General features: G+C 42.6%; 1 protein-coding gene across 5 annotated transcripts in view; it reads right to left on the reverse strand.

The window, feature by feature from the left end:
• Positions 1–5,101: 5,101 nt before the first annotated feature.
• The window catches only part of LOC111249032 (uncharacterized), a 36,360-nt gene continuing 17,729 nt past the window's right edge, over positions 5,102–23,732 (reverse strand). The window contains exons 3-16 of one of the 5 annotated variants that reach the window (XM_086986872.1): positions 23,057–23,557; positions 21,937–22,272; positions 21,077–21,238; positions 19,322–19,480; positions 18,900–19,064; positions 18,509–18,637; positions 15,893–16,183; positions 14,323–14,518; positions 11,326–11,473; positions 10,454–10,880; positions 9,025–9,198; positions 8,318–8,351; positions 7,646–8,051; positions 5,102–7,371 (exon numbers count right to left, since the gene is read on the reverse strand). In XM_086986872.1, the coding sequence (XP_086842998.1) occupies positions 6,658–7,371; positions 7,646–8,051; positions 8,318–8,351; positions 9,025–9,198; positions 10,454–10,880; positions 11,326–11,473; positions 14,323–14,518; positions 15,893–16,183; positions 18,509–18,637; positions 18,900–19,064; positions 19,322–19,480; positions 21,077–21,238; positions 21,937–22,272; positions 23,057–23,557 (3,842 nt within the window). In that variant the 3' untranslated portion in view covers positions 5,102–6,657. Of the gene's footprint in view, positions 7,372–7,645; positions 8,052–8,317; positions 8,355–8,680; positions 8,782–9,024; positions 9,199–10,453; positions 10,881–11,325; positions 11,474–14,322; positions 14,519–15,892; positions 16,184–18,508; positions 18,638–18,899; positions 19,065–19,321; positions 19,481–21,076; positions 21,239–21,936; positions 22,273–23,056; positions 23,558–23,732 lie in introns of those variants that run through there. The other 4 variants (XM_086986871.1, XR_015326276.1, XR_015326274.1 and 1 more) reach the window with 4 other exon arrangements.

Raw genomic sequence — 23,732 nt, forward strand, 5'->3', positions numbered from 1 at the left:
AAGCCCTTGCCGCAATGGCTTTGCAAGGATCACTTCAAAAAATCGGCCACTTACTCGCCCTCCGTTTGACGACTGGCCTAGCAAACGGCGTCTTGTATGTTAAAAAAGTGTTGGTCCCTTCAGAGAGTTGCGACCACTGGCTGCCGTCTACAGGGCCCTCTACACTCGAGCAGAGAGGATTTTATCGCGTATAACCTAATGCCTTTTCGGGACGTTAACGGAGTTTCGGCTAGCAGATCCTTTCAAGCTTTTGCTCTCTCTCTGCTTCGTGTCTACCTTTGTCTTCGAGGTTTTGCCCCTACCGCCCGCCGTTCCGTTTGACACTGGGTCAAAATAAACCAACGACTCCGAGCGGGAAACCGAAAGAAGGGGTTGCTGCTGCTTCTCGCCACGGAAATCAAAGTCGACAACCATAACAGCAGGTCAGGGTCTTGACGTTCTCAGAACTACTACCCTGAGCCCCCTTTGCTTCGACGGCAGCTACCGCCCTCGTCAAAAAAGTTAATTAAAGCCGACAGCAAGAAACAGTGAACGGCAACGGAAATGATATCTATTAGTAGGTCTAACCGCTCGGTGTATACAGCTTTCGCAGATAAATACGGATAAACGCAGCCCGAATTTAATGGAACCTGGCCATGGTTGGATATGTCCAACCGAGTCTTATTGTGCGTGCGCTCTTCAACTTTCAAAACATAGGTTTTGAAAGTTGAAGAGCGCAGTCGTGCCCTACGCCCCGTCACGTTTTTTCTGTCCTTTGTGTCACGTGATTCTGCATAGTGCTCCGGCGTTCAGGCGCATTAAGGAAAAAAGCAAAATAATAAGGGGTCATAGCAGTAGATGAAGACACACGGAGGGATAGGGAGTAGCCTGAGGGAAAATTTACTCGCTTACGCTCGAAGGATCACACTATCACGAAAGAGGCAAAGCGACCTTCAGAGTCTCAGACTGACGTTAGATCTATCCAGCGAAAACTTGCCAACGGTACCGCTACGGCAAGGGTAGTTGGTGTAGAGATCGCGTTTCTTCACCACGTTAAACCCAAGAAGAACGTCGCCAGCCACGGCTGAAGGGTGCTGGCAAAGTAAGGCTCGAGCGTTAATTGCGTTGGAAATCAAGGCGAACGAACGGATATAAATAAAGAAATTAGCTCAAGATGACAATCCTGGTTGTACAGTATGAATTTTGCGTATGTTATTGCACCCTGATGAACACAATCTAGCGGAAATGCGTGTGGTACGGCGGTATGATTCTGCCTAACCAATAGGCGGCAATGTTTTATTCTAAAAATGGCTGCTATACTCATGAGACGTAAAGCTGAGATGGTTATGTTAACAATGGCTATGATTCTAAAAGAGAGCGTGTCGAGGGTCAATGTTTGTGGTTCTGATAGGTCCGTTCTTCGACTGTGGAGTGTGCCTTCAAGGTTCGATTATTATTACTATTCATTTGTCAGTACTAAAGCATCATCGATGGAGTCTCTGTCTACCTAATTTTGCTACGGTCGTTATTCGTTATTGTAAGGGGCTCCGTTGTGTCATATAGGCTTGTCAGATGTTGAAATTCGTATCTTAAAACATACTATGCCGCTTCGTAGGTCCTCCCTTTATAAGGTTGTAAACATGTCTTATTGAACTGTAAATTCGTGATCACATTGATTCCGTTAAGGACCATCTAGGTTGAGTTCAAGGAAGGCAAATTGCTATTATCTTGAGCGTGCGGATATTACGGCAAAGACTAGAGTAGTATAAGCTATGGCGAAAGACTTAACAGTGTTACTTCAAATTTTCTATTTGTTGTCTATTTGCACTTTGTTTTAACGATCCATCGATTGCCATCAACGACGGCCGTCGTTGATGGCAATCGATGGATATCGCCTCGGATAATTACTCGGAGAATGCATTTAAATACGTTCGTCAGACATGTATCAATGAATACGCAAGTAATAATATAATATCATGTGTATTGGTTTGATCAGCGATTCTTGATGAACAGTCGCAGTGGCAAACGGTTGCCCATCTTTCATTCCACAAGAAGGCCTAAACCTCGGTAACTTCGATTCGATTTAAGTATGTTTCCAGCCAACGAACCGATGGTTTCCAAATTAAGATCGTGTTATCCGCCTAGCAATTATTGGGCTTCTCTCTACAGTCGATGAGCTCTACGTACGGAAAGGCTATCTTAAATATCAGCTCAAGTAGCCCGAGTGTCACTTTAGCTAGCTCGTTCATAATCGGAACTTTTGTCTTCCTGATAATCCTAGGAGATGCAAGAATCATGTAGAAGATCGTCAAGCTAGCGTCTTCTATTGCTAAACAGTCGGAAATCACAGAGGTTACCTTAGAGTATGTTTAAGGTGGAACCTTTACGACCTGAAATCAGCGTAAAATAGTGCATTACTGCGTAGTCGATTTGCGTATACTGTAATTGACTAAAAACAAACGGTCGATATTCACTGACTATGTACGGTGATGCCGACAAAGTACTCATACGTTAGGCTCTTGATTATACAACGTTGATTTACCTAGGCGACGAGGACAGCAATTAGTAGTATAAAAGCCGTATAATAGGAGTAGGTTAAAGTCTGCAACTCCTTGTCTAATTCTAGTAGTCCCGATACATACGGGTAACCTATGTTTCAGGCAAAGCACCGTTAAAATGAACCGTTACCCGCACTCAAGGTCTATAGGCCACGTAAACGCTCACTAATTACGTAATCGCCAATACTGAAGATCGCACGTCCGTTTTTGACAACGATCAATAATAGTCAATAGCCGCAAACTTTCCCTGCGCCCTGCCTCCAATTGCCAACCAGTTGGCAGTGATATTTACTCAACAAGAGCTGGTTATCTTAGGATTCCGATAACCTGAAATGATTATCATAAACATTTCTAACAGACACAGCCTTTTCGAAATCCATTAGCGTATAGGTAGCTTTTTAATAAATTAACTATATATCTATTCAATCTTATGTTGCTATATACTATTAACATGAAATAATGATTAGTGACTGGTTTGGTCACTCGGGCCGTGTCCTATGCACAGCTTGGCTTAGCCTAAATGGAGGAGCCTACTGGCTGAATAAAAACACCAACAATAAGTAAACCCGTATATCGATTCATGTACAGCCGGCAATGGGCTGGCTTGGAAAAGCGCCCTGGTCGGGAGTAGTTACTCGGCTTACTTTACCGAATAATAGTACTATGAGTGTAAGTGAAGCAACAGCCAACGTTGTTCGAGGTGTTCTCGCTGGCTTATGCTTGGGCCGCTCAATGAGGCCTCTGATTGACTAAACCAGAAAACGCGAGCACGCCTGCCTGCCTGCCTGCCTGCCTGCCAGTTGGGGTTCCCGAACGATTTTTGGCGTATAGAAGCACAGGCCCGCAACATATGAGGCTTGCTCTGACTAGAGGCTAATTGACCGAGCTAGTTCATCTTAGCCGGCCAGTAACTTGTTCAGTCGAAAAAAAGGGTCCATCCTAGGCTATTGTCGCCTGACAAGTCCGTACTTGTAACAAGTTTGTAGTTTACTTGTATGGTTGTCATGCTCTTCCATAGGCCCATTGGACAAAGCGCAAATAAGCCCAGCAACACTCATCTCGATTAGATTCTTAATGGAGACAAGTCCTTGATGCTATGCCTAAAAAGAAGTTATTCCGAAATCATATATATATATATATATATAAATAATAGCTGAAAAAAAGAAAGAAGTGTGTATGCGTGCAGAAGACGGCAACAGAAGAAGGCCGATGGCCGACGGGGGTCGGCAACAGCCTGCTGACGATACCCGTGTTGAATCAGTCTAGGCTAGTTGCTGCCATTGGGAGATATGTATATACACATAATGTAACAGCTGGCTTTAACCGGCCGAAAAAACTAATCGCAAATAGAACGATAAGAGTAGTAAGATGCATTCGTATTTCTGCCTGTAATCTGCATGATTAAGAAAGTAAACTGTGCAGACTGATGATTGAGGAAGGAACACGAAATGCATGGCAGGGCAAATAATAGATCAAATGGGGTTAGTATGCTATGTTCGACACGCAGAGGAGCATAAAAGTTGACATGTCTATTGCTGAAGACAGAAGACAATTGGCAGCCGTATAAACAGCATAACAAAATTACCTAGGAAGCTAATAAGCCTGTGAAAGCAATTTACTAAATTGCCGTTCCAAGTTAGTATTAAATCCACATTTGGTTAACGAAGTTAGTCGACCAGCTTGGAATAAGATGGTAACCTAGTTAGAGTTCGTACATCGTACTACTACCGAATGGCACGTTAATCCGAGCCTGTCATAATTGTGGTTTAGTGGTCAAAACATTATACACGTAACGACAGGTACTATCCTGGCGAATCCTTGCGTCTTTTCTTCCTTGTGCAAGCCATGCGACACTATATGCCCCTAATCAACCTTTGCTACTTATTTAGAAGCTTTTTCTTCTAACGGAGTTGTAATATATACACATACATCGTTATATCTATGATCATCCTCTGATCATCGCACAGCTAAAATGGAAAAGTCGAATGCTGTTATGCTGTTGAGACGTAGTCAGCAAGACGGCTCAACTCGTCAAGGCATGCCCATGCGAAGACTCTGTATCTTCTACTATCTAACTACTCTGCTACCAGGTGATGACTTCAGATATTTTGAATGAAGCGAAAAATGGATGGACAATTTGAAATGACGGGTATTAATGGAGAGGTAGAAGGGAATCCTGAAGGATGCTCTCAGCACATGAACGCGTGAAGTCGTCACAGAGTTTTACTCGTTTCCAAAGAAATATTTATCGAAATTTCGGTGTCCTGCGATTTTTCACGGCTGCGAATCTTAGTTAGACACTGCGATGCTTTTATCGTCTTTATATTGTCAATATATAAGGGGCTTTGAACCGTATTTGCATTCATAATTCCTAAAACTGCGACCAATGCCTAAAACGCTTTAGCCATTATGTAGAGATGATCACAGGCGCCCTTGTACTCCCTTCTCAAACTATACCCCAAATAACCCCTGCCCCGAAACTTTCGAGTGTATGCATAGGTTCCGAGAGAGGTTTTGGGTATGGGCCCAGTTTTACGTTTTACGTAGATGAAACATCACTACGGTTTGTGTTTCGTCTTAAGGTTACAATATACTTATTTATTTCAAAGAGACACGCTGCACTGTCCGTTGTTTCAATTTGTTGTCTATATTATTTCGTTTACTTGCTTTTCTTTAGACATCTAGACATAGTGTCTCTAGACATGTGAATTTTTGGATTTTTTTCTACACAAATACAGTTGCAAAATATATCTATCTAGTATGTATACACATAATAATCGTCTCTCTGTTTTTTTTTTTATATTTTCCCTTGTTCTAGGTCTATGCTTTGTACAGTGATACTTAGTTATTATTAGCAGAGAAAGTTGACGCTTTCAGCATCAAGCCAGAGAGTTTATTTTCAGTTATACTCTAAAATTTGCAGATTTTCTCAGTTTTGACGCTCTTACAATTCGGTTCTTGGGCTGGATAGACGAATGCCAGTTTCTCATAGTTACCGGTCTATATCAATCTTCATTAAATCGATTTTTCTATTATTACTGACACACATTTTATTCATGCCATACACACGCTGACATTTATATGCAATAATGAATTTTCTGTAGGTTTGATCCTTATAAATATCATCCTAATTATACAAGTGCGGACGCTTCCTATAATCGCTTATTTATCGCTTTTGGGCAGGCAAAAAACGGCGCATTTTAGTAGGCTTTTTTGCCTAATGCAACTTTTAAGAGTACTTCCAATTTTTTGAAAATGAAAGTCTCTAAGAAAACATCGAACGGCTTTGTAGTTGTGGACGCATTTAGAGATGGCTCTGTTACAAAGTTCCTACGAAAAGGTTGTCGATGGGGGGTCATCGACTTACATGGTCTGTATAGTGAGGTCGCGTACCGCATTGAGGTAAACCGAAAGCGGTCTCATAATTATCCAATTGATTTATACTATATATTATACTACTAGAGATACTGTATATTATAACAGGCAATACTCCATAAAACATTCTAGTAGAAACAAAGAAACGGTAACGTAAGATACGTTTCTGAGCAACTTAGAAGAACTTAAGAAGTATAGAACTACATAGTATAGAAGTTAGGTTGGTTTAGACCGATTTCACTACTGGAACCTTGTTCGTCAAAGATCACCTAGGATTTGATCCGCACCATTTGCAAGCCGTCTAGCTAGGCGAAATTTAATAGTGAATTAATAAAATCAACTGCTATACGTAACCTGATCCTATTATGAACTTTTTTTTATTCTTTCTCAGTTGCACTTCTCAACTTTTAACTAGGAACAACCCTGTCCCACATGAAGAAGTTCAGAAACGTGTCTTCCCATTATCTGCCCAGATTCATATAGCACACTATTTACATTACCTTAGAAGTTTTTGACCTCCAGTCACACACCTCGTGATAAGCGATTAATACTCGTACGCCATTTATTTGTCTCGTACAAGACTGTGTAGGATAGCTATATCTCTTTCGCATTCATAACTTTGTTTCGCTGCGTAGGTTTCCAGGGCAGGCCTGTCTTTGTTCCTGCAAATATAGTACCTTTATAGAATACAAAAACAAAATTATTTTTATTTTTCCCTTCCTTTTATATTTTGACTCGCGCGTGGTCAGACGCTGCTTTCGACTGGGTTAGTCTTTTGAAATTGGTGTTGGGTGGTAAAGTCAAACGAATGTTTAAGAGCTTTGGCAAGACCAACTACTGAGTGATCGTCGCCATCTTGGCTAGAAGATTTTATCATCAGGGGGGAAAAAGCTGCCTGTTGTGATGAATCCATATGCGAGCCCGATTGTTGTTGTTCTTCAAACTGCTGGTATGATTGCAACATTCGGTTGCTAGCACCAACTGTCGTTGATATTGATGGTAAAGGGCCGTATTCTACAAGGGGAACTGTGGTAATATCTTCGGCACTGTCACTCAGAGGTACGCCGTTGTCACTGGGCGGGATCGTCGTCCCGGGTGAGCGGTAGATGTCTTCAATCGGGGATGAATTCGATGGCAACATGGCTGAAGCGCTGTTACAAGTTGGCGATGATGTTAGTTGCAATGAAACTGAATTCTTTTCGGGTAACGCCCATGGTCCGCCGCGAGCTGCGGCACCTTGTAGCGTTGAATGAGGTGTGCTAATGGCTGTCGTCGCTAAGTGATGGTCCTTGACTTCGACTAAGACATGATGCTGGTACTGTTGCTGCTGACAGTGGGTAGGCAGTTGTATCTCGAATGATGGACTCAGCGAACCGTTAACTTGCCTTCGTAGAGCGTTTTTCGCTTTGTCTTGAGGATGCATTCCAAGTGTGGAGTATACTTCGATATTGTGCGCTCCCTACAACATGGGAGGCGATTCACGATAGACGATAAAGAACGGCACAATTAAAGACGAACATGGAAAACCTACCGGATGCGTTCATTCATAAGAAATCTCCCGTAAAAAAAATGATGTGCTTTCTCAGTCACCGATGTCGATCAGTAGAGCGCTGCTTACAGGTTCGTTGGCTAAAGTGGTAAAAGCTGATCGCTTTGCCATAGGTACTGCACTACAAATTACGATTGACTGGTTAAGGAGTGGCTGAATTTTATCTATTTAGATTGCATTTTACCTGCGTTGTCTTCGTAGGAGCTCCGCTGTTTATCGATAGTCGACGTGCGCTTCTTTTGCTTGTGTCGGACTCGCCTCGATCGCTGCGGAGTGTGGTCAATCGATAGAACATGTCCATTGCTTCGAATCGGCCTCTGGTGTAGAATCCGCCGTCATCAGTCGTGATCTCGTCGGATGTCAGGTACATCTCGTCGTCATTCGAAATGGTACCAGGATGACGTTGAATAATATCGGGCGGTCGTAAATCCAGCACGGATAGCTCACTGGCTTGGCTAGTATCGGAAACCACTAGTATCGAAGGAGCGACAGCATCGACCTGGTCACCTGGAAGCAATTGTAGGATCCCCGGCGAATCTTCAAATTGAGCCGATGTCGCATCTCCTTTCAACAGGGAAAGCATCATCGATCTTTTGTGCCGACCGAAGGTAATGAATAAACACGCAGAGACAAATGAAGTAACGAATTACTCAATTGGCTTTGTCTACAAAGATGGTAATGCTAAGTAACAGTAACAATTTCATCCTCTATAGCTAAAAGAGCGTTCATCATCTGTAGTACCTAAGACGTTCAAAGGGAACTAACTAATCCAATCAACTATCTGTATTTTTCAAATTTCATATTAGATAATTCCAACTATTGGAAACGCGACGTACGAATCTTAGTCGAAACTCACTTATTGCCACCGGCGTTCGTTTGTGGAGCAGCGACTGCTGAAATACAAGGGTAAAAGGTGAAACAGTTTAACTATTTATACTTACGTTAAGATACCATCTGCCTCTAAAATTCCTTCGTATATCTAAATTATTTTCCTTAGTAAAGCCAGCTTTATTTTTTTATTTAACCCTTAAAATCTTATAATCGTCAATAAAATTCCGTTGTATCGTTGTGTGTCTAAATCGACGGAAAAATTTTCCTAATCTACCTTCTTTCTTTAACACGTACGATAGATGATACTTGCGACTGTTAATTATTCATTTTCTCAATTGAATTCTCTGATCTAAAGCGAAAACAATAATCGTTCAGACTAGTCACTGGCCTTAAGTTGTAAGTTGTTTGTTCGGGCACGAATATGTCAGTTGGATGCCCGATCGGGTCGCGAGGCTCTCTCTCGAACAGAAGTATGCAGTCCACAATCATCTAGCAAAACGGCCGGAAAGAAACATCGTAGAGATACCCCAGGAAGGCGAAGCTTACCACTATCACAACGAGACCTAACACAGTGTCCTTTGCACTTCCAACATTGAGAGGTAACTGACAAAAAACAGACAAGCCCCTAAGCCCATTTCCCTGACCCGAACTCGTCATCGTCCAAAAGCTGTTCCTGCCACAGCCATCATTAAAGTGAATAGCGGGTACGGCTATCGCGAGTACTCTGCTTACCTCCTTTGTTGACATCCGTATGTGACCCGTGCTTCTGCTGGGATTGTTGCTTGCTGTTACATTTCAGCAGCGCAAACAAGGCAAAACCGCCCGTGGTGATGGAAACGAGCAACCCGAGCATAAGTCCAAGAAGTGGTCGAACGACCCACGCTACTCCCAGGTGACTAGTAGACTCTGTACGTGAGTTATGGGTATGCGCGGGTACAAATCATAGAGTGACTATTTAGAAGCAAAATAAGGCTTGGCAACACGAGAGCGGTAGGACAACTAGTTGTAATGTAACGATGTAAATAATTTAATGGGCCAAAACCTTTGTCAAAGGCAAGAAGGTAGAATATTTTTACAATGGCTACTACGTGATTTTTGGCTGGTGACTATTGAAATTCTAACGTTACGGACGTAAAGCGCCACTTCTTTTTTTTTTCTTTGTCTTTTATTATTTTACTTTGTTTCGCATCGCAATCTAGCACATCTGTGTTGTTTGTTGGCTTGACAGCTTGTAGAACCTTAAGCATATGGCTAACATAACAATTTATTTCTATAAGTAAATTCCACGTTAAGTAATTGATCGACACGATAACACAGTTGGCATCTGAGTTTAGGCTCAAAAACTTCGACAGGCCTTTTTAATCGTCACCACTCACGCCAAACGTATATTAAATCGACTATATACTAATATATCAAATACGCCATATTGCAATTATAAAAGCGTGTGGTGGTGTTAATGTATAGCTATCAGGCATATGATATCTGGGGTTCTGGTAAACGAAATGTTACAAATTCTCACAAGATTATTAAGGACTATTTATCTATTAACAATCAAGAGCCCCATCTACCATAAGCCTATGTGGGTAGCTAATTTGGTAATCGGTGATGAATTCGATTAGACCTTGAATTAGTTCCGGCCGAGAAAATTTTACAAATAAGAAGATCCGGCCCACTCTAAGATTGTTGTTAATTAGCAAAATTTGATCGATTCATCATAGAAGCTCTTCTGGGTCAATCACATTGGCGTAAACTCGACAGTAAGCCAAAATGAAGTTTAACTTCGAAAACTCAGCTCAATTTCGAACGGTACTCTTACAGTAATTGTGGCGCACGAAGTTCGTTCAAAATATGCACTCTGTACCATGTTAAAGATTAAAATGTTTTTTCTTTTATGTGACACGCTTGTTTGTAAGATGATTATTACAGCCTTATCGAAGTATTTGAGCTCTATCTAACAGGGATTGTAATCATCCTGGTGAGGAACTAGACGTCATTCTGATGCAGTTTCAGCTGCTAGGGACAGCAGTTTGAAATCCTCTGTTGAATATTGTATAGATATACCTACACGGCGTTGTGTATCACGAAGCATAGTGGGCACTAGTGGTTTTATATCTTAGCAAGAAGCGATAGGACCTTTCAAGCGTTTATTAAGCATACTCACGTTCTGTTTGGTAGTTGGACGCGGTGTTTAACAGATGAACTGTGAGTGTCTTCACCGCACTACGGCCTTTATGGTTCTGTGCGTACAGGCGCACCCGATAGCTTTGACCAACGCCAGCTCGATCTTCAGCATCGCCCGATAGCTTGATCTCGTTCGAACGCGGAAGTTCACTAAATACGAACACGGGCGTACTAATTCCTATTGTACCATCAACTGTTACGTTAGCAATCGATATGGGCCACGGCTGGTTCTGCTCTTGAAGCGTGCTGCCTTCATCGTTCTTTTCACTGATGTCATCATCGCTGTTCCTATTCTGCCGGACACTATACAATTCAGCTATGTAAAAAAGCTGCGACTGCACGATAGCGTTACCGTTCCATGCGCCTTCAGAGCATTCGACCGTTAAACCGTTTTCGGTCGCGTTCACCTGAAAAAAGGCGGTGAATAACACGATCTGTGGGCAGTGCACCCCATCGAAGAATCAAATGGAGCAGGCAGGATTACAGGTGCGGGCATCAGGTCTACATGATCAGTCGACTGGACACCTCAAACAAATGCTTTTTTTTTTTTGCAAGAACAGCTATAAGGTGGAAGTGTTTATCGTTTGGAGTGCTGAACAAATTGCAAATTCATTGACCTGGCTATTATTCAAACGTATAGATACTTCTGATTTTCTGTTTTGTTGAACGTACAAGTGACATGGTATTATAGCGCTGATATCAATTGCTGTGTATGGAAGAAAACCAATTGACTGAGCACCAAAACTTGCTGTCAATCATCGCATTTACGAAGGTGAAGTAATTAATTACACGGCCTTAATGAGTAGTATAGCAGATGCGCGTGATCTGTATACGTAACCGTGAGCACCTCACCTGTGAACAGTTTCTTGGAGGATCCGGTATGGCGGCAGCGACGATATGGTACACGCAAGGCTCGACCTGTTCGCCTACCTCATTCCGTCCGAAGCAGACAAGTTCACCATAATCTTGTTCCGTCAACGGTTTGTAGTTAATCATCGCTCTGTATCAGATCCACATGCAAAATAAATGAATAGTAAACTACTAGGATTAACTTTGCAGATACTTATGATCGGGCCCAGAACTTACTTAAAATTAAAATTACTTTTAATTTATGTGTTATTTGGGCAAGGTTTTCTTGGACAGCCTTCCATCTAATATCGGTAAACGACTCAGCATAAACGGCAGGAGACACCAAAAATTACCTTGGCTTAAATGTTTTGGTAACAACAAAAGAATTAATCGCAGAATTGATCGTTCTTAATGTGACTACTACTTGAATAACAATGGCACAGTTGTTGTCCACCATGTGATTGCTATCTACATTGACTTCCCAAACCTTTTCTATTTAATACCTCGAAGCTGTAGTTTAGCCACGTTCTTACATTCATTCCTACTTGCGACGCTGCTAGGAAAGGCGGGAGACAGCGGTCTTACCGCTTTAAACCACTAAATTTCTGAGGTCAGGGTATTGAACCCTAACAGGTATGACGCTCTTCTGTGTTCAACGTCGTGCAACACCCGGGATAACAGCGTGGCACGTACTACAGAGAAATACGTGTTTCGTATCACGAGATTAGAGTCTCGCCATGTCTCAGAGTATTGGTGCGAGCTGCCCCCGTCCAATAAAAAATAATACAACTTTTTTTTTTTTTCTTGAAAAGTTACTTAACTTCTTTCCATGCGACAGCTAGAAATTCAGGGTACGCGATAACTCGCACGCTGCATGTTTCGTGCATCTATGGAATTGTTTCCATATGAAATAAATCGCAAATGTACGATTAACGTTGAAGTTTTTACCATTTGATACAGTAGGGCCAAGGCCCAAACAAGCATGTACAAGCTGTTTGTGACCTGGCTCAGGTCGTAAAGGCGCTGACGACTAGTTAAACGGTATATGGCCCCTAGGCAGTCAGTGTTGTACGTTTTTCAACCAATCTTCATGGAGTGCTTTAATTTATAATGGATTATCGAAAAGGTATTGACTATTTTTAAGTCAACATTGAAGCAAAACTAATATTATTAAGCTAGCATTTTGATGGGTGACTTTCTGCCGTATCCCTGATAACACTATAGCCCCACCACCGTAGAACCTCTTCGGTTTCCTAGCGAAAAATTGTGATAAGTGATTTTGATTTTAATTAAATTAAGAGAGTTTTGCAGATATTGGAGCAGATGATAGTCTAGTGGGATAAGATCTGAGATGTACGGCGTATGCATCGGAATGGCCCATCGAATTTTTGTACATTTTTTGCTAGGTAGCTAACTGGTCTGGCATTGTCATAATTGAAGAAAACCGGCTGACCTTACTGTGACCCTGTTAGTCATTGATAGTAGATGTCCGGATATATATCTGTTTTCCCAGACAGTAACGACTCATAGTGCACGATTCCTCTCTAAACACACAGCATCACCTCCTCTGGTGTTAGTCTCGACTCCGTAGACTGTGGACTGTGTTTTTTAGTTTCTCTTTTCAATCTGTACGTTACTGCCGCTTATGGTCTGCTTTTCGTCGTCCGCAATGAATCGCTTTAGAAATAGCTTGATTTCGCTGTTGTTCTATGGAGTTTCGCACATGAAAATGCCATAAAGCAAATTATTATCGCCAATTTGTGTGGCTTTTTTGCGCCAGCTTCCTTAAGGCAGTGCAAAACTTTTTGGTCCTAAGTATTTAATTGCTTGATGATATTGTAAACTTACGTGTCGGTCTTCCTCAGTCTTCGATTTCAACACCTATTTCCGCAACTGGTCGACCACTACCAGGAGCACCTTTCACGTCAAAAGTTCGAGAATGAAAATGACAGAAACATCCGGCCGTTTCTTTCGATAACGCATTCCGATCGTAAACAACACGAATTTTTTATGGGCCTGGGCAGCTTTCATGCATCTACCGTAATGAAATTGTAAAATATACGAAATGTTTACAGAAATTCAGCCACTTTTAAGGCACACGATTTCAAGTCTGAACAAAAACAGTCTAGCTATTTTAGTACATTTGCGATTGCCAACCTGCAGCTTTAAAATGACGCCAAGGCCGACTCGACGCGGCCACATTACCTGGCAGATATGATTTGAAGGCCATCTAGTTAGAAAAAGCTTGTCATGGGATCAACGCAGGCCTGCAACTTCGAACGTGGCGTTTAAATAACATTTCATTAACAATCTTGTACATATATATATGTGTATATATGTATATATACACATATATATATGTAAAGCACAAGCTGTTATTGGTCAGCGGTGATATCGATCCGCATGTCTATGTCTGTTAATAGAATTTAAGAAGAGTGCATCCCAAGTATGAATTTAATAACATGAGATTAATTGTCGTCCTTTTAAGTTGTCGTCCACCTACAAACAACACCAAATGATTCTGATTATGCCCACATCTTTTAGCGTTCTCACTGTATTTTTTGTATCTCAACCTTAATTAAGTTTGCCCGGACGTTTGAATCGACCCGGCTTCAAATAACCCTGACCTCATTCAACCTAATCGTCCTTTAACCCAATTTACATCAATTTTCTATTCGCGGTACACGTTTGCTTTTCTTGTTCGCTATAGTCTCTCTAGGGATTGAACGTGGCATTATATGCCTGCATACGTAGTCAGACTTTATAGCACTTCTCTATGGTCGACAGCATGGAGCGTCTGGTCGGCTAACCAGAAAAAGGCTAGAAAGAAAAACTCTGTGGTCTAGCGTAATTATTATACTGTAGTTGTCGCCCATTCAGTGAAACAGTTAGGCGATTCACTGTTCCAATGAAAGGCTTTGCAAGGAAGCGACAAAGTTAGATGTCCGAAATCGGGGTGTCGGCGATGTGCCCCCTATACTAGTCAATGGTAGGACCTGCCTTGATGCACGATGTGCGCCGGCCGAAGCTAAACTGCTGAGATCAGCACGCTTCCCCTGCTGGGAGTTATTAAAGGCCCAGCTGAAGTGAATGTTCTCGATGGGGTCAGCGTCTAGATCACACCAGATCTGGGCCGTTTCGTGTATGTCGACGCCGTACACTCGGCGTTCTGACGGATTCCGGCATCGTGGAACATCTGAAAAAAAATAGGCACACGCGGATGTTGAATACAGGTTTAATATATATATATGATATAATAATATAATAATAATATATATATATAATATGATTTCAGACGGTTAGCAGATTCTTGTAGCAAATTTTCCGCAACTCAGCTCGCCGACAATAAAACGTCATACGCACACAACTGCTTATTTAATTGAAAAATGGGAGCATCATCATAAAATGTAGTTCAGACGGTGTCCAATCCCATATCTTAGGAGTGAGCAGGAAACGAGCTAAAAGCGATTTCAAAAAAGTTTTGAAAGTGCTTCATAGGGTTAGAGTCGTTACGCATTGTTTCAGATGGCTGGCTTTTTGCATTCGCGTTCAAAGCTGAATTATTTTAATTCAATTTAATAGGTTAACACATTTATAGCAATCCAGTACGAGAACGAGTTAAAGGTAATGAATCCCTTAGCTTCTCCTCGTGCATACCAGCCACTGCGAGCTTCAAGGCGATGTTTCCAGTCGGCATTTTTCTGTAGGTATTAAACGGCCTAATCCTAGAGGATTGGAACCTTTAAACTTAGGACAAACGATGTTCAGTCGTTGCCATGTCGTATCGTCTACCAAATACGCAATTTCTCGAACACGACAGGTATGTAAAAAGGTTGTTTTAGGTAGAGCTACAGCCTTTACAACAGGCAGTAAAGCCTATAACACCGTCGAATATATTCTGAACGGGAAATGTAACAATTTTCATAATAGTTTGACGTGAGTGTAAAAAAACTTCAAAGGTTATTATTGATGAGATTTAAATGGCGATGAATAATAGTTAACCTTGAAAACGTACTCCAGTGTAGCAATACACAAAGTATCTGCATAGAACTTAATATTTATTTATCATTAACGTACCAAAAATGGGCAGACCGGAAAGACGCTATAACTCAAGCTCAAAAGCAAGTTAAGGAAGTTCTTCTGCAACAATTTTTACGATAATTTTCCACAAATCGATTGCCCCATCCCACCGGCAACGATCAATCCTAACAGAGGCAATTATAAAACACCAACATCCTATTCGAATATATTATCGTATATTCTCAGCAAGAGTTTTTTATGCCAATAGTAATCTACTAATCGCTCGACACATCATATATGTATTATACAACTTTATTTTTACTAGACCTGTCGGCTACACGATGCCCCTTACTATGCGATACAGTGGAAGAGACTATACCCGGGATTGATACGTCGATAGTGCTGCACTGTTCTAACTTTCGGTGCTATTGCAGTCGTTAGCCAGACGCCAAGCAAGGACTACAAGTATGTCCTGGAATTCCGTCCTCAACTCCCAGTCTGCCCCCCACCATTGTAATATCGGCGAGCTGTAGGCTGGTGTTATTGCTACCTTTAACGCTGCTACACCTCGTCAACGTGGCGTCTGTAGCTGCTTGCGTAAGCATTCCTGGATCTTGTCCCATCTTCCAGTTTCTTCCAGGAAACCAGCCATTCCTTTTGCATGCTTTTGCCTTCTGTCGTTTCTTCATCCTCTTCTCGTTTGCTGAGAAGAATTGAATTGATGCCGTTGCCGTATGTACGCGGCAAACCCACACACGACGTCTAATGAGACCGCTCGCACCGGATCCATATTCTAGCGATGCCATTCGTAGAGTGGCCGGGCTGAACTGCGGGCAATCAGCTAATAGAGGGAAATGACGGAAAAGGGCTGTATCAGGCTGACGGTAGCCATAGCAACAGCAGCTGCGGTGGCGACACCTACTGTAACGATACTACGCTATGTTAGAAAGGAATAAGCGAAGCTCTCGATGTAACAAATACCGCAGCTGCGAAGAGAGCCCAAAGCCCACTCTTTCCGCGTGGTCGGTTCCTAACAGCGTACCGACTGACTAGAAGCAGGCAGAATAGTCCTTACCTATCGAGTGAACGCAATGTGTCATATATGCTGCTAGCAATAAATACACATACACAGACGATCAGAAGGAAACCAGAAGTTTGCCGTTTGGCTACATAAGGCGTTGCGTTTGGCCGGCGTTTTGGTAATCGCGTAAACGTACGGACAAGGCTTTCATACGCGCTTTACAAGTACGTTCTCTAAGCTGCCTCGGTTCCTCTTTCTCTCTCTCTCTTACTATTTTCTTTCGTGCCTTTAAAGCAACTCTAGGTGGCGTCCGTAAACGAAACATCGCAAAGACACATAATGCTTAACGATAATAAAGGAGCTTTGGCGAACTGAGGGGTTGCCGGCGTAGGAGTAATAAGAAATATACCATGCAACCACTGCAGGGGAAAATGCTTACGTTTAGGGTATACGTTTAGGGTTTAGAGAGGAGAATATTTCTGTAAAAAAAGTGCATCTAGGAAAAAAATGCTACAATATTATAGGGAAACAGATAGTAAAAAAAAAAAAAAAACAAGAGACGAAGACCAAAAATATGTATGATATTTACTGGAAATGAAAACCATACAACATCACGTTAAGAAATAGCGTATTATTAAATAGCAAATCTCACTATTTCAAGTCAGATTAATGAGTTTACTTAGCGTTTTTTAATACCTGAAACGTACTTCGTGTACTAAGATCAAGCCCAAGTTTTCTGGGTGCTCATTCCGTATATCACCTTATAAGCTTAACCACGACAAATGCGTATACGTATATTACTTGACGCCTAGTCTTCGTTACGTTGAAATTACCCGGATCGATAACGTTATCGCCTTTCCGCCTATCGTGTCAGAACGCATTTCCACGCGGTTACATTTGCGTCGGCGTTAAATTTGCTAAAAAAGGAGAGAGCAATTCCACTCTCACATATCGAACAGTATACGCATGTTAGTGACGGCAACCATTGCAAACAATAGCAGATCTTGCACGTTTCTTGGTCCATAAGCGGCACAGACGTCGCGGATCCATATATCAATCGTGCAGCAGAGTGAATAGCCAACGATCAATAAGAAGGAGCATGGCATATGGTACTCCATAGTGAGGCTGGCACTTGACTGATGCAGACATGCTCTTCACGAATTTCGACGAGGGACCTAGTTATGTGGTGGGCCCCCTTCTGAATAATTCTGCGCTTCAGATCCGCGATGATCCGATACGCAAGGAGTTCGAGAGGCTGAGATCTAGGGCTAAAAGCCGTTATACCATTTTGCTGTGCTTTACCGTAGCAATACATAGTTTCATAATACCGCTTTTCTTCGTAGCTTCACGGCTAAGCACCCTTTCTTCGGCGGCAAGCAAAATTCAGGAGGTTCTTCACCCATTCATGAGTGTGAGCAAGTCACCCGCGGACGGCGACAAAGAAAATATCTTTAACACTAACCGACCGGAGTTTGTGTTCTCTTTCAGAACTCTGTCGTTGGCCGTGAAGAGCGCCGCAGTTTGGCCAGAAACCTGGGGCGTTTTAAATCCTTTAAAACTCCACTGACTTGTTGGTCTTCCTGTTGCGTGGCGACGATGGTCAGTTGCTGGACCAAATGGGCAGCTTCAGTAGTTAATGCAGAACGCGTCGACTCAGTAACAGAAGCATCGCGCCCGACTTAAGTCATAGTCGGAACCCACAGCCGACTACATGCTTTTGCTGCGGTAATTGCTTCCCAAATCACTACGAAGGAGACCAGCTGAGCCACGAGAACGAGTGTCAGCAGCACCGACACTATAAGCAGAAAAGGCAAAGTTCCGGACTACCTAAAGTGCCTCTTACTTCGTTTAGACGCTGCTAACGCCAGACCATCGCCTCACGAGAGCTTGCCGTATTGCAAAACTTGAATAAGATTCAGTGATCTTTGTCCGCTAGATCGACACGACAGCGTCGCGTATAAATGAAACAAAGCATGTTATGTTATTTTCCTAAACAGAAAGGCGTTAGCATAGCCTCAAATGCAGGCCCGTACCGTAAGCTCACATCTGTCCACTGAGAGTATCGCATAAAATTCGTAATCATACGAGACTAGTATGCTTTCTCACATATGCCCTACGCATGTCCTCTAATCAATAATTACTTACATTTGACTCGTAAAAATAAGCGATTGCTTCTTGCTATACCCTCTCGATTTGCTGCGGAACATGTATACCATCCACGCTGTGATCGGTTTACTGCCTGTAGCACTAACGATGATCCGCTAATGATTATCCCTGTGTATGAAATAAATTCAACAACAGCTCTTGATCTAGAAATTTCGTTTATACCGATTGTGCACTTTCAAGAAAGTTGCGTACTACCAAACTATACTGACGCCTGCACGCCAAACCTGTCGCGCAGTGGTTACCATGATCCGAGTTGTCGCTTGTGTAAGTACAAAATGAGTTAGCGACAAAAAAAAAGGTCCAACCAACAAGAACAACGATTTGAAGTTACAATCTATAGACTTAATTGTATTAGTAGCAGTTAGTAAACCTTTGTCCTTATCCGTATGCAGTTCTGTGGTTCCGTTAAAATGCCAGAGAATTTCGTGGACAAGAGGATTGGCTTTGATGTCGCACTCCAGGTAAACATCGCGACCTTCATGTATTTCGCCCGACCGAAGTCCTCCACCAAGGCTGACGCTTACTCGGGGCGTATCTAGGTAACACAAGCCGATTGCGTCCATTAGCAAATCGTGCGACTACAAGATTGAAGTAAACACTAATATCTTCTGGAGAATCCATAAACATTTCTCCTAAGGGCATATTGTGGCACAGTATAGTGCGTTAGCAAGACTTCCTTGTCTTCTTTCCGCTCTCGAGTAATCTATGCCTTTAAATAAATAAAAGGCTAATGTTTAATTTCCATTTACTATTACCAATTTGAACTGCCTAGGAGATAAATAGCGTACTTACAATGTACGTCCAACGTCCAGCTGCGCTTGAGGGCCGCCGCACTCCGTCTGCTGTAGGTGGCGCCCTTGGCAATCGCTGGGTTTTCAGCGCGACAAACTAACACCTTTCCATCATCTTCGGGCTCCGGAGCAAATGATAGCGTTGATGTGCTTAGGCCACCTAAAGTAGGTAATTAAGGCTTTTTAGTATTGAGCGTTGTCCCAGATGTTTAGTTTAGTCGAAATCCAATAGATGGAATAGTGAACTTGTTTAAAAGCATCGTTGCTCGCAACAGCGGAAACGCTCGACGTTTACGCTATCGAATTTGAGAATCAGAGCTACACTCCTGCAGCGTTTTCTAACTTTCTGAGTTTGTCAACTTATCGACCTCACCTGTTGTTTGCTGTAACTTCCGTTATACTGCAACCGAATTTTACTCGAGAAATTCATTGAACTCGAGAAAAGTAAGCCGCTTTCCTCTTAACTTTACTCTAGAGTAATTAACGCTTTTGTTGTTTAAACTAAATCTGCTGTCAGTCTTGCTACGGCACACTAGCTTAGGAATAACGTTTAGCATAACACTTGACCCTTTTATATGGCCTCTGCCAACCGTTGTATCGTTAAGCTTGAAACTTTAAAAAGCAAGTGACAGTATTTTAACATCAGTCTTCATGCACTAATCCCCAGTCGCACCCAAGCGGAATAACTTTTCAGCATAAAAATTACTATCTAGTTTGTGACGCCAACAGCGTGGTACGCAACGGTAACGTTGGGTAGGCGAAACGTCATTGGTACTAGATAACGCCTCTCTTCTTGCGTAAGTTGCACCTATATAGAATAGGTAAAAGTGGCGCAGTTTCTTTTTTTTTAGAGCAAAGCTATCAATCGCCGTAAGTCACAGGCTTTCGCTACTTCGCTTGAGATAAAGTATCCAACATTTTTTTTCCAGGAAAGACAAACGGCTCAGTAGACTGCGCTATGGTAAGTCAAGTGTTCAAGAAGGAGGGCGTTTAGTTTCCGTGTAATTGCAACATTCGCCGAAATAGACGGGGCGATGAAAAGCAATGGCTGGAAAGAACCTTGGCGTCACGTAGTCGTCCGTTTCGCGATCCATATGATGTATGGACGGGAATTTCTATGAACCAAGCAAAGAATATATTTTGTATTAGATGCCGGAAGAACTGGGATAAATACTATACACGCCACTGCCTTCTGGTGCCCTCGCGCGCCCGGATACTAATGCTATCATAGAATGAGTGACCATGTCATCAACTTTTAATCCTTTTAAATTTTCTAAGCCTATAAATGATAAGTTTCAGGAATATACGTGTGATTGGTCATCACTGATCTGGCAATATATATATATAACTACTGCGCAGATCAAACCAAGTTGTTGTAAAAATTAGCCAGTTCACAGATATTCTTCCCCTTCGATTATGTTCGCAATGTAATCACGCTCTAAGAGCAATAGGCGATATGTTATGCTTAGAGTACGTGGCAATCGTTCTCCTTTAATAATAACGATACAAATATAGATAGTACTGTATATATCATAAATGAAACGGATCAGCGATATCACATCTTGTATCTCCAGCCTGTCTGGATTTGGCTTGTCGCTCCTGCACTGCTGCGCGTTGGCTTTATCGGCGTATTATCAGGATGCTAATTAAGGATTTCTCGGGGTACAGGATGAGAAACCATAAATGGGATTCACGCGAAGGCTGAGGGGGGGGGGATGGGTAGAAAAGACGATGGACCATCGCCCGCCCTACTCACCCTTGGGAAAGTCCTCCTTCGTGGCTTGTAGCTGTTTGTCACCTTTCCACCAGGAAAGGATGGCAGGTGGTCGGGATCCACTCGAGGAACAGACGAGCTCGGCGGTAACCCCGACAGAAAGAGGTCGAGGCGCTGGCTGGATACTGATGTCTAGAGGTTTTACTGTGGGCACAAACAACGGAAATAGATGTCGCGAATAAAAAAGAACCACTCAGTTTTAATGCTCAAATTGTTTCACTCGTCGTCAACATGCGTTTGCTAGATCAACAGTAACACATATACTGATCTAGCTAGCTGATAATAGCTCCTAAAGGCGTCTTCAGTAACGCAAATTTAGGGAAGTCGTCACGATTAGCTCAATGCAGCTGAACGGTACAGATAGTACATTGTATCTATTGATAAATGTAGTAAGCCATGTGTTGTTGTGTAAACGAGTTTCGATTTTCACTTATTGATTGAAATACCGTAAATAGTGTCTTCTTCTGCTATACTCAATTTTATATCTGTCAGAGATAACGATATTTTGAATGACTGTTTCCATCCAATCCTGGCAAAATCCATTGAAACAACACTGAATCAAGACGACACTTCTCTAAACCCCTTTCTACACCAACTCGATATATTGACCAAAAGTACGGGTCCGCATCTCAGGTCCTACGACCTTCACCCTTTGCCCAAAAGGATCAAATCGACGCTTTTTAAATATACAGTATTCGTAGCTAGGCACCCATAGAGATACATGTAACAAATCAAAACACATTAACGGGAACAAGTCCTGCTATTATAACAATTCACATTACCGTCAAAAGCGTCAAGCAACCTGCACATCCACCGCAGTTTTTTTTTTTTTTTTTACTTACAGTTAAGGTCGAGTGTGATGGACGTCTTTGACGGTTCGGTGATATTGTTATTTGTCGCCTGGCAAGAGAAACCTGCTAGCAGATGCTCCCGTTGAAGTATACCGATCTCGAGAGTGTTGCGGACGACGCTATGCGTCGTGTCGAGGTGGTCGAACGTGAATGAATCATCGATCACGTGCCCCTGGCGACCCGTCCAGAAAAGCGCCGCGCGGGGCCTTCCAACGTCTTTCGTGTAACAGTGTAGCGATAGTGGATCGCCCTCGTTGAACGGGCCGGCCAAACCGCCCTGCAGTGTAACGCCAGCAGTAGTCTCTATCACTGGCATTCCAGGTGGTACTGCGAAAACCAAAAATCCACACCCCAAGAGTACGAATGAAGAAGATAAAAGAGGAACAAAAACGACACCGTCAACGTAGAAGAATGTTTACTGCTTGCATTTGTTCTAGCTAGAAGTGTAGTTTGTAAGCGTGGATCTATACCGGTCGAGGCGTCCTGCTAACGTTGCTTGCAAGACCGTCCAGACAACTAGTTCTAGTTTACCTGATAGCCTTCACGTGTCGTCGTATTATTAGGCCAACGAGTGCACTGCTCATAGGTAGTGGAGAATCGGTACTAGATAAAGAAGATGAAGAACCCACTGTGGGTAAGAAGAAGAGCTGATCAAAAAAGAAAAGAGAATAGGAGACGGTTGTCACAGGATAAGAGTAGTAATACGCTGACAAAAAGATAAAGACATCATGTCGATCTAGGAACGATTTATGGTTAGGAGGTCGTGGGCGGAACTTCACGATGGAAAGGTTAATCTGTTTACGGTAACGTGTAACGTGACTTAGTTAGTTTACTAGTTTGAACACTGAGTAATAATAAGAATTATGATACTAATAATAACGACAACTGAACGAAGAAAGCCGAAGGCCAATACAGGGCGAAAACATTTTATATTGTCTAGTTAGCTTGTTTTTGATCACGAGTTTTATCATGTCCCATCTAATACAGGAAATCTTTTCCTCTCTCAATTGAACCAGCGATGTCTGCCTGTTTTTCTTTGAAGACCGCTCAAGCCACCAGGTCAGATGATTTGCACTAGATACATGACGCCGAAATCTAGCTCATTGCTTACCAATCACCCGTAGATTTACAACGGTGTTGATCGAACGAGCTCGCTTGAAGTCAACTCGACAGCGGTATTCGCCTTCGTCCGAGCCGCGAACAGGTTCCAACTGTAGCTGAGCGACGGACGATGATGAGGACCCCTGACTATTCGACCCAGCGTGTTGCACAGTCGTGAGCACGTCATGCATCGACTCGATCGGTGTTGAAGGTGGTTCCCGATGGTCGAAGCCGTCTATTGACGAAGTTGAAGTTGACGATGTCCAACCAAAAGTGAAAACTGCACGATCTTTGAGCATATCAAGGGAAGATTGTCGCGCTGACTGAAGGTCACCGCCCGTTTCCCGCGCGTCAATAGTGAATAGCGGAGCCGGAATATCGTCTTTGTACCAGAGCACAAGAGCCATCTCTTCGTCGCCGTCACTTCCGCTACTACGCCATTCTGGACCCGGAGTGACTGTGCATGGCAAGGATACCGATCCGCCCTCGATGGCCGTGAAGACGATCGATGCTGGGAAACCCGCACAGTATTTAGAACACGAACCAGAGGTATTATTATAAGACTACAGGCGGCATTGTAATCGGACAATTGCATGGATATTCGTGTTTTGCCAGTTGGATAGTTTGAGAAATCCAAAAAGAAGCGGGGATTCAATAAACTTAATAAAAAAAAAGAACTGCTTGTT

This window comes from Varroa destructor, unplaced genomic scaffold (assembly GCF_002443255.2).
Source record: "Varroa destructor unplaced genomic scaffold, Vdes_3.0 BEIS01000004.1, whole genome shotgun sequence".
Classification (NCBI taxonomy): domain Eukaryota; kingdom Metazoa; phylum Arthropoda; class Arachnida; order Mesostigmata; family Varroidae; genus Varroa; species Varroa destructor.